Source organism: Poecilia reticulata, linkage group LG12 (genome assembly GCF_000633615.1).
Source record: "Poecilia reticulata strain Guanapo linkage group LG12, Guppy_female_1.0+MT, whole genome shotgun sequence".
Classification (NCBI taxonomy): domain Eukaryota; kingdom Metazoa; phylum Chordata; class Actinopteri; order Cyprinodontiformes; family Poeciliidae; genus Poecilia; species Poecilia reticulata.
In genome coordinates this window covers 5,350,230-5,360,776 of record NC_024342.1, presented here as the reverse complement: position 1 = coordinate 5,360,776, position 10,547 = coordinate 5,350,230, and the positions used below count along the sequence as shown (strand labels likewise).

Genomic DNA, 10,547 nt, shown 5'->3' with positions numbered 1-10,547 from the left:
TATATATATACATACATATAGCACTATACATATAGCATTAAAACACTATATGTATTGTGTTTTAATGCTTATTTTATGTGCTGTGAAGCCATGCATTCAGATCTCAAGATCTTTCCATAGATGTTTCCAACTATTTTGGACGTCTAATTGTGTAGAATTCCTCTAAATGTTTGCTGCGCTTTGAACTGGAGGTCGAGAGACAGGGATGTGTTGGGTTCTGCTCCCGACGGCACATTTCATACATGAACGCCTAAAACATTTTAACAGTTTTATTGCCAGTGTTATCTCTCTCGAACCTTGTGCTCTCTCTGTCTTTAATATCCCAGACCCTCCACAAAGCCTGGTCCATTTCTCTGCTTAATTCCTGACTCCACCTCAGAGCCATCCCAAGACCATCAAGAGCCCAAAGCAGAGACTGATTCAGGGGGGCCCTTTTCTATTTAGAACAAATAAACTGTTTTGTTTCACATAAAAAAAAGCCCAGTTTCATGATTTATTAAATCAACAAAGAAGGTGAACTTGTCATAAAAGTTATTTACCCTGCACTAATTTGTAACAAATTGCAAATTTTTTTTACAACTGAACCATTTTTCATAAAATTCTTCATGTACAATAAAAAGTAAAATAGGATGACTGAATTTCTTTAGATTTGACATTCAGAAACCATAGGGACAAATCTTAAAGCAGGCAAACGTAAAATAAAAATGAGACATGTTGTTTTGAAACGTTAGGCATTCTTTCAATTTAATTAGGACGTTTTACCCCCCTTGTCAAAAAGATAGTATTTTAAAGATTTTGTTTTTGTTTGTCTCTATTTTTAAAAAAGAAGAAATTACAAAAAGAGGGACCAGACATTTTATTCATAAGAATAGTTTTAAAAATTAGACACTAATATTTTTTTCTTTGTCCAAACAAATACATATTCAAAACGTTGCACTAGCTTAATATCAGACATGTCTGTAGCCTAGCTGCTGCTTTTCTGGTGCTCAAAACTCCAACGTCACTACTTTCCTACACAGGACGAACTAAGTTTGCAAAAAACAAAGAATGCAAGGCTACAGTTTGTCATCCCGTCATGTTTTGTGCAGTCATGCCCCCTGGTGGTCACTTAATGTCTTGCTTTGTAATCAGCACCTTCAAAACACGAGATAGTATAAGATATAAGATGGTATAAGTATACTCTTAACTGCGACAGCGATACGGCCATTGTACATAGAAAAAAAATTCTCACAAAAAAGTTAATAATTTTTTTTTTAAATTAATGTCAGAAATAATAATAAAAAACACTCAAATATTTCAGTTTGAAAAGTCCTAAATTTGTTAGAAAAAAATCTGAAATTTTGTGATTAATCTCTGAATTTTAAAAGGAAAAAGTGAACATTTCTGATTTTTTATTTTTTATTTTTCTAGCAAATTTTGGACTTTTCAAACTCAGAAAATTCCTTGTCTTTTCTAGAAAGTTTTTTGGTGGGAATTTTGTCCTCCCTTTTTTTTCTATCTACAATAACCCTAGTAAGCTGTCTTAGCAAACATTGCAGAAATTCTTAAAATGGACATTGGAACTAACAAAGTGTAAAAGTTGACATTGTACCACCAATCTCTGCACAAACCCTTGGTATTCACGGGTACTTCTTTCTTTGGTTTCAATATTCAAGGAAAATAACTTTATCGAGAAACATGGCCTCAGAGAGCTTCATCAACATGTCGGCCATGTTTGAACAAACCGACACAAACACGTCATAACGGGCAAAACCAGGGACACAACTGTGTGTTTCAGAGCAGGTAAAGACAAATCTGTGGTATTACCGGTATGCCATGTTTTCTGCACCATGTTCAGGCATTATGAGAGAAATTCTTTCTCAAGAGGCTCGTAACTTTGAGAACCGCGCTGCTTACTGGGGATCAGTGCAACTAAAAATGTCTGAATGGCAACATTTCTGAAGGTTAGATCCGTGAACAGGCAAACGCTTGAGAAAAACAAAGAAAACATATTGTCGTCTAACAATATTGTCGTTTAACACAAACCACATGGAGCTCCGGATGAACTCCAGCTCCAATCAATAGCTTCACGTAGAGAAATTAGCATTGCATGCGATTCCCTCCTTGATAAAAGCACTTCTTCCTTGTGTTAGATGATGTGTCTTTTTTTTGTTTTGATGTAAGAAACAAAGGACTCTTTGCAAGTCGTATTTCTCTCAGAACAATGAAGTTTACTTCCAGACTCTTCCATGGAGGCCTCGGCTCTTGCAGAGGAGGTCTCTGCAGTGCATCCTGCTACTCTGAACATTTATTTTTAGCTGTGTTTTCCCTCAACCTTTGGATGAGTCGTTCAAGGCCAGGGAGCAGCGATCGATGCTCAGGCCGTAAAGTTCAGTCGGGGAAATTTTGTGATGCTCAGCTCCGCGAACAAGTATTTACCACAGTACGGTTTTTATCTGGCTTTGCCTCAGATAACATAAGTCAATAGAAAACACAGATTTCCAATGGTGACTTTATTTATTAGTAGTAAGAAGAAAAAACAACAACATTTGAACCAACTGATTCTGGGTGAAAACACAAATGCCCAACAATTGGGAATATAAGTGGAATTGTGCTTTATTTTTTTTTTTGTTTAGTTTCATTTGCTATATTAAAGGCTAATTGCTGTCAGACTGTTTTAAAAAAAAATCGCTATAAACAATCATTGTGAAGTAGTCTAACAGTCTACTAAAGGGAAAATTTAGCTTCTTTTCTTAAACTTTTGTCCATGTTTAACTCTAAAAGTCTCTAAGTTGATCCTTTTATTTCTTTGAGATTTAAGTACAGAGCACTTTCATTACCTCTTACATTGTCTTATATATTGTCCCTTCATGTTTTCCCAACTGCAGTATACTTGGATGCAATACATTTTATTGTCTTACTAATTAACTTCTTTGCATGTCTAGTGTTGACCACATTAGTCATATTTCAATTTAAGAGAGCATTCCTACATCTGAAGTATTTGAGTGTAAATCTGTGTGGTGTGTGTGTGTTTGTGTGTTTATGGACATGTGTAAATGATTTTTCAGTGAATGAGCGCTTTTGTCTTTAATCTTGTATTGTCCTTGGTTTCTTTGAAACTATGTTGCATGAAAATTGCCTTAGTAGTTGTTTGCATGATTGAAACATTTTACTTTGAAAAAACAAAGTGAAAAACAGACAATGGCATTTAAAAGCAAAACAGTTTACTTTGTAATTAAGACAATAAATTTACTCAACTCTTGTTCAAGATTTAGTTTCACAAGCTTTCTCAAAGTTGCATAACAGAGCCTAATCCGCATCTTTAGAATTGATTTTAACACACTCTGCTTTGCATAGAAACATCTTTCAGCGCTTTTAAAAAGGCAAACTTATTGAGATTCAGTCTCTTGTACATCAAGAAACTAAAATTCATTCCACCACTTTTTTACAAAGCAGCTCAAGCCCAGTACATTTGGATTAAAGACAAATGTACTCACAGATTCCCATGTCTGAACTTTGACTGGGTTATTCATGTGCGTTGATCAAACAGATTTTTTTTCCTAACACTATCCAGCTTCTATTTTTTTCTGCAGAAGAAAAAGAATCCCTACAGCCTGATGTTGCTGTAACATCTTAATGTGGAATTAGTGTTGACAGAATGATGTGCAACGATAATTTTCTGCAGCATCATTTTGGTCTCATCTCACCCAAACACCCACTGTGGCTGCAATGTGGAAATATGAGGAATGGTTCAAGGGGAGTGGACAGTTTTACTGTAATATTAAATTCAATTAAAACATATACAACTTACTTTATGAAACATCAATTACAGCACGGATTGGAAAGCATCTAACACTCCCTTAATTTGTTAAATTGTACATTATGGTAAAATCTTATCATCATGTTTTCCTTTACTGGTAATAAGCTTTATATCTTCGTTGTTTAGATAAGATAAATGAAAGGTTCTATTGAATGTGGGCATGTCGCCTTTAAGAGGTGAGGGGTACAGGTAGACATAAAGTAGTAAAGTCGACTAAATAAAAATAAATAAGTAAAAATGAATTTTTGACATAAATAAAAATGGTCTTATGATAAATCAATTAAACTGAGCGCCTAATGGCAGTAGCAATGTGAGATGTGGGTATAATGGTGGGTCTGCTCGTTTTCCATATCACCGCTGCATGACTTTACTTGCAACGGTGACAGAAAGGGTACGCTGCTGTTATGGAGGAGAAAAGGTGGAAAAAATGTTTTCTCGGATTAGTTGAAGTCATTCTGAACAGACAATTTTCAGGGCTGGATATAATAGATATACATATAGTTTTCAATATTATTCATTGATATGAACTGTATTTTAGCGGTTGTATATAGCAATACGAGAAAAAGTAACCTTTTACTTGTCCCTAGAAAAAGTTTTCTAAGGTGATTCACGCAAATGCACTGTGGGAAAGTGTTGCTGCATTAGTGGTCGGAAGTTTGTGTCTGATTAGCTTCTGATAAGGCGCAATGACTGCTTAGTGGCGCAGTTGGTAGCAAGGAAGTCCTGAGTTTTAATCGCTTCTGTATGGAGTTTGGATGTTCTCCCTGTTAGGTTGATCGAGTGAGTGTTTGTGTGTGTGTGTGTGTGTGCGCGTGTGCGTGTGCATGTGCATGTGTGCGTGTGTGTGTGTGTACGGGGGTATGGGAATAATTGTCATGTGAGCATCTTTGTTGTCTTGTGAAGAGTCGGCCTCCTGACCAAGGAATATCCGAGAATATGTTTTTAAAGACTCTACAGGGCAGTTTCAAAGAGGTTTTTAACAATGAAGTTACAGAAATGTAAAAAAAAAAAAAAAAAAAAAAAAAAAAATTTCTTTGAAACATCATTATACTCTGCCAGTGTATGTTTTCAAGAAAAAAATAGTATTTTTCCGAAAAACTGTATTCTAAAAAGCATTCAGCTGATTCTGTCTTTCTTTGTTTGAAGGCATAACAAAAGTCTAAGCCCTCTCAGTCATGCAAAATCCGCACGTCGCTCTCAACATCGGGTCTGCACGCTGCACCGGCGTGTAAATAGTGCGGACCAGTAGCATTTGGCAGGTTCGTCAGTCTCTGTGATCTGATTGGTCCACACCCGCACGCTGTGGGCATGGTTTCGTTTGAGGCAGCAGCCTGTATGTAGTTGTGAGATATGAAGGTGACAGAATGGTCTCGCGCTGCTGGGAACGTCATGAGCGTCAAAATCCAAAAGGAGGCGACCGTAACAGAAGAGGGGAGCCCAGCTGTTTGACAAGCTTTGGGGTTTGGACTGGACTGTCGATACGTTTAATGAGCACTGAGTTACAATGTTTGCGTCGTGGCTCTGTCTTCAAGCTGAAGGAGAGAAAAGAAGAAGTAGACTTCTCTAGCTTCTTAAAATGAACGGGACAGGTGAGCTGGGAAGTTAATTAACAACAAAAAAAAGCCGCGTTTGTTGTGGCGTCACATTATAAAAAACAAGAACTTGACACAATGGAGCAACAGCAGCATTTCTCGGTGTCTGGAAGCGGTAGAAGTCTGTCTTCGTCTTCCTCCAGTTCCAACGTCGTGTCCGAGGGAGAAGAGACGACGCCTGGTGCGGAGATGAAAGTTTATGGTGATAATGTTGATAACGCACAAGATCCGGACCGTGGAAGCAGCAAAGCAGCTGAAGACGGTGGGAACGCAGACCATGACAAGGAGACACCGGAGAATGATGATGATGATGATGATGAAGAGCAGGAGGAGGAAGACGACATGGTAAACGCACAAACTACAGGAACACATTTATGGGTATTTGTTTCAGTCACCCCCCAAAACAATGACATCGTCTGTTTTTTTTGTTGTTGTTGCTTTTTTTCATATTTGACAATTTTACCCTTTTTAAATACAGCAAATGTTTTTTTACCGTCGTAATGTAAGTAAATGTTATAAGAGTCAGCCAACACAAGGCAGAAGCAAACCATGCTGCTCAACTGGTCCTCCACACCAGCTGAGGGCGCCATTTATTTCTCTTGATGCTGATTGGCTGTAGCTCCAAGAGTGAAAATAAAAAATACTGTAGATATTAGCTTCATCCACAGTGTGTATTCATGTATATTAAGGCATATTTTGATGTTTGAACTATTAAAATAGGCAGTTATTAGGGTTTTTAGAGGGGGTCTGAAGTATTTGTGGATTAACTTGTGGGTGGCTGTTGTCTGTAACCCTCATGAGTATCGGGGGTTCGTTGCATTGTAAACAGGAAACATTTGCACCTGCAGACTTGCTGATGTAAACATACTTTTTCTCTGAAATCAAAATATTTTCCACCTTTTTTAAACGTTATTCTTAATTCAGCTCAAACAAATTCAGCTCCACTCGTATTTTATTTATGCATGCTGTAATATTTGTAATCTTAGATTCCTAATGCGTGGACATTCAAAAGTGACTGATATGCCAGCGATATTAGCCAAGGTTTGATGAATGATTGTAGAGGCAACAGACGCCAAACACAACCTAGCTTTGTGTGTGTGTGTGTGTGTGCGTGTGTGTGCGTGCGTGTGTGTGTGTGTGTCCACTTCTGTTGGTTTTAGAAAGTCCAAATATTTGAGTGCATATTAATTATAAACCTCTCTGCGTTTAGGTTAGTCTTTCAACCCCTTTTATACACACAGAAGTAAAGTGGAGAACATCAGAGCTCGATGAAGTCGTCAGTTTTCGCCCTGTTGTCAAAATATTTGTAAGCGTGCACCTTGCCTCTGCTGAGCTCATACTGATCAAATTACTCTTGAAGTCGGTGAAGAACTTTAAGCTCCGATTACAATTCAAGTGTGCTCTTTTGCCTTCGACTGTTCTGTTACGGTGTTACTGATCATTCCTGCTATGCAATCAGCCTTACGCTTAACATGGGTCTAAGATATTTGCACTAGAAACTAGACCAAAGGTTCTTGGCAAGATTGTGTTTTTTGCACTTAGTGTAATTTAATCTCAATATAAATTCAGCTGTTCTGTGAAGGCCTCAGAGGCTTGATGAACATGAGAGGCAAAATAACACCGTGAAGACCAATCGACGCAGCGGACAGCTCAGGCTATAAAGTTGTGCCAGTAAAGCCGGTTTATGAGCACTGTTTAATCATTCAAAAAAACAAGGTGTATGATACAGCTCAGGTGAGAAAATCTCCAAAGCAATTAGTCATGCTGTTGACAAATCGTATGGAGGAGTGGCTAAAAGAGAGAGAGAGAAAAAAAGATTGCTTAAAAAAATCCAGGTTAGCGTTTTGCCTGAAGCCATTTAGACACGGCAAACACGTGAACGAAGACCAGACTGATTCAAAGCCTTTTGGCCTGCATGCAAAACACTCATTTGAAAGTCTAGGCAAGACTTGAGAATTGAGGAGCTGTCCACCCGTTGCTACTGAGACATGTAAATAAAAATTGTTCTGAATTTCTGCATTTAGATGAGAGAATCTGGTGGAGACGTACCAAAAAAGTACTACTTGTGGCAACAGCTGGTCGTGTTTCCATAAAGTACTTCCATAGAGAGATTGATTACAAATGCACACCACGCTTACCATATTGTCTTGCACAGAAAACAAAATGTTACTTTTCTTCTACTTTGTATTGGTTTTTCACATCAACTCCTAATGAAACACATTGAAATTTTGTGGTTTAAATGTGAAGGATGTTCAGGACACAAACAGCGCTGACAGCGTCTGGAGCGCTAAATGTGTACCAAGCTCTCGCTCGCTTGCTCAAAGAATGTTAGATTTTCTGAGAATAATGTGGTTAGTTAAAAAAAACAGAGGTTTTGTAATAGGAAAAGCCACAGTTCAGAAAAAGTCATGCTAAGAAGTATAGATTATTTGAAGCATGAGAGAGGAAAACAAAAATCTGTTCCATAGCTTTCCTGTGTCTTTGATAAACGAAGTATCAAAAATATGAAGCATAAAATAAAGATAATCATTGAGTTCATAAACAACAGTATGTAGCACCATTAGCAATTGCTGACCCCATTGACAAAGATGTAGGATCAGGTGAATTTTTTTATAGGTGTACTGTACTATTGTACCAAAAAATGTAGAAATCTCAACCTTTGAAGACATTTTTTAATTTGGTTAATTAACATGGATTATTTCTGTCTACTTAGATGAAAACAATCATTTTTTGATAAATAACAAAGTCTCTGATTTTGGGTTGACATCTATAAAAACTGTTTTCAAAACTAAATGCATGCTTTTTAAAAAATTATTCAAGATCAAGTTTCATAATCATTGACTTCCTTTTTGTGCGATTTAAATATAGCATTACACAGGTCTCTCTTTTGATTAGTTACAAGATAAGAGAAGGGATGTGTGTCAGTCATGCCAGTTTTGGTTGTGATTTTCTTGTTTAACCTTTTTTTATTGAAACTGGACCAGTAAATAATGTAGTAATTTCTATTAGCTATTTTTATACAGGCAGGTTTTTGCCTCTATAAAAGGCAAAACATTTTACACCTTTCACATTTGATGGCTATTTTTATTTTGACTACATAATACAAGACATTATACAATACAAGACAAATCTTGTTTGATTCTTTAGGAAATTTAATTGAATCATCTTGGGTTTTTGTTTTTGTTTTTCACTCATCCCAAAGAAAGACGAAAATAGCCGCCAGACAAAATCTAACCAATATTGACATTTACATTGATAATAATTGGGAATTTTTGGAGACACAAGGTGGTTCTAGTCTAGTTCATATTTTTAAGGAGAAAAGCACAGTTGTAGTGTTTTCACAGGAAACAGAAGGAGAACATGAGGAAGCTGAAATGTGAACCTCAGCTTTTTAACTCTCCTTCCTGGATGTTTCTGCAGACCGGTTCCACTGGTTTGATTCCGGGGTGTCTTTTGAAATGTCAAGCGTTAGTCTGCTCTTAAAATCATAGCTGAAGATGTGACTTCGGAGTGTAGGTGTGGAGCACCATTCCACTCCCCAGCTCTTCCTTCTTTCCGATCTTGAAGTAATCGTGGATGGAAAGTACAAAGTGTTGTGCAATGTGCCGTTGCTTTCGCCACACAGTTTTTGCCTCATTTTGGTTGGGTTGTCTGAAGACTCTGCAGGATTGAACAAAACACCGTATTAAGTGTTTTAACTCAAAATGGAAAGGAATTAGCCTCTGTGTTGCCATCTTAAATGTTAAGATGGCAACACCATCTTAACATTTGTTGGGTGACAGCCTTAAGTTGGTGTCATGTTTGCGAACCGTGTGTTGCCTTACTAATTCGATCCGACTGAATGACAGGCCATTATCCTAATAGGGCTGAGATATAAAAAGTAATGAGTAAAGATGGAGTCTGATCTCATTACATTTTCTGTCAATCCGTACTAATTGGCGGAATTAAAATGTGAAATGCATGAAACCAAATGTTTTCTCCACCTTCATTACGAGACACCCGTAGCTGGATCAGAATTCCCTGAGTGCTAAGACAAACTTTACTTCTCTCTCTCTCGCTCTCTTTCTCAGCCCTTTCTGTTCAGCAAGTAGAGTTAAAAACATACAAGAATCTGTCCAAACATTGAACCCTACCCCTATGAACTCTGTCCTTTTTCCTTTCTGCTTTTGGAGCTCCAGCTTAATCTAAAGCCAGTGACCTCACTTGTGCCGAGCTCTGAAGATGAGATGTAATTTGACCTGTCAAACTGAAGTAAGTAGCCACGCCGTGGGCTAGAACGCTGCCAGGCAGGCTGGTATTACCATGTTAAACAGGGAATCCTGACCTCTGACTTTCTGAGAGCAGATGACATCACTTCTTCTTTCCAATCTGCTCGGCAGCGACTCGTTCTCCAAACTTAGAAGTGTGCAGCTCTGGCGGTTCACGGTTTTCCTCCTGCTGTGTTTGATGCCTATATTTACAGGTCTGTATGATTGCAGCTTTAGAGTTGGGTGTATAAATCTGTCTGGAGTTGCGGGCAGCGAGAGAAAAAACCCCATCTATAGATAAACTTTGGTTTAGTTCTTTTTCAAACAAAGACAATGCAAGTTTAATTAAATGTTGCGTTTCAGTCAGAAAGCTGTCACAGAGTTGTAGGTAGTCTTGATTTTAACAGTCTATATATTTGAAAATAGGACTGTGGAAAAATCATAATTTTTCTAACAAAAATATTAACTGTCTACAAATTCTTACAAATTATTTATTCATTTATTTTCTGGGAATTGCACAGAAAATGCACATTACGATCATCAAAAGATGATCCAAAGAGAAATATTTTCATATGGGGGCAGCATGCAATGTGCAAACCAGCATGTTGTATCTGTCAGTATCAACCAGAAAAAGAACTGATACCAAATTTACCACCAAATATTTATTCAAAGCTTTAGTTTACTTAAAAATGAAAATCAGTTGTATATTTGGCAGCTGTTGCGTTGTTTATATAAAAGCCTCTGAGTGATGTTTTATTTTATTTTTGCTGTATAATTTTGTGTAACATGAGACTGTGATATGTGTATACAAGATTATCATGCCTAGTCATAAAAAGAAAATCTTTTATAATTTAAAATTCAGTTGCTGGAAATGGAAAAAGGAACGTTTCTAAGCCATAGTGAAGATGA

The 10,547-nt window shown here is 37.3% G+C and overlaps 2 protein-coding genes across 6 annotated transcripts in view; both read left to right on the top strand.

Moving 5' to 3' along the window:
- The window catches only part of LOC103473327 (transcription factor 7-like 1-B), an 11,100-nt gene extending 10,628 nt beyond the window's left edge, over positions 1–472 (top strand). Inside the window, exon 8 of the mRNA XM_008423475.2 lies at positions 327–472. Within this exon, the coding sequence (XP_008421697.1) occupies positions 327–444 (118 nt within the window). The 3' untranslated portion in view covers positions 445–472. The remainder of the gene's footprint in view (positions 1–326) is intronic.
- A 4,674-nt stretch (positions 473–5,146) lies between these two features.
- mast4 (microtubule associated serine/threonine kinase family member 4) overlaps positions 5,147–10,547 on the top strand; it is a 95,991-nt gene continuing 90,590 nt past the window's right edge. For 4 of the 5 annotated variants that reach the window (XM_008423467.2, XM_008423466.2, XM_008423465.2 and 1 more), the window contains exon 1: positions 5,147–5,736. In XM_008423467.2, coding sequence (XP_008421689.1) covers positions 5,470–5,736 — 267 coding nt within the window. In that variant the 5' untranslated portion in view covers positions 5,147–5,469. The remainder of the gene's footprint in view (positions 5,737–10,547) is intronic. The other variant, XM_008423463.2, reaches the window with a different exon arrangement.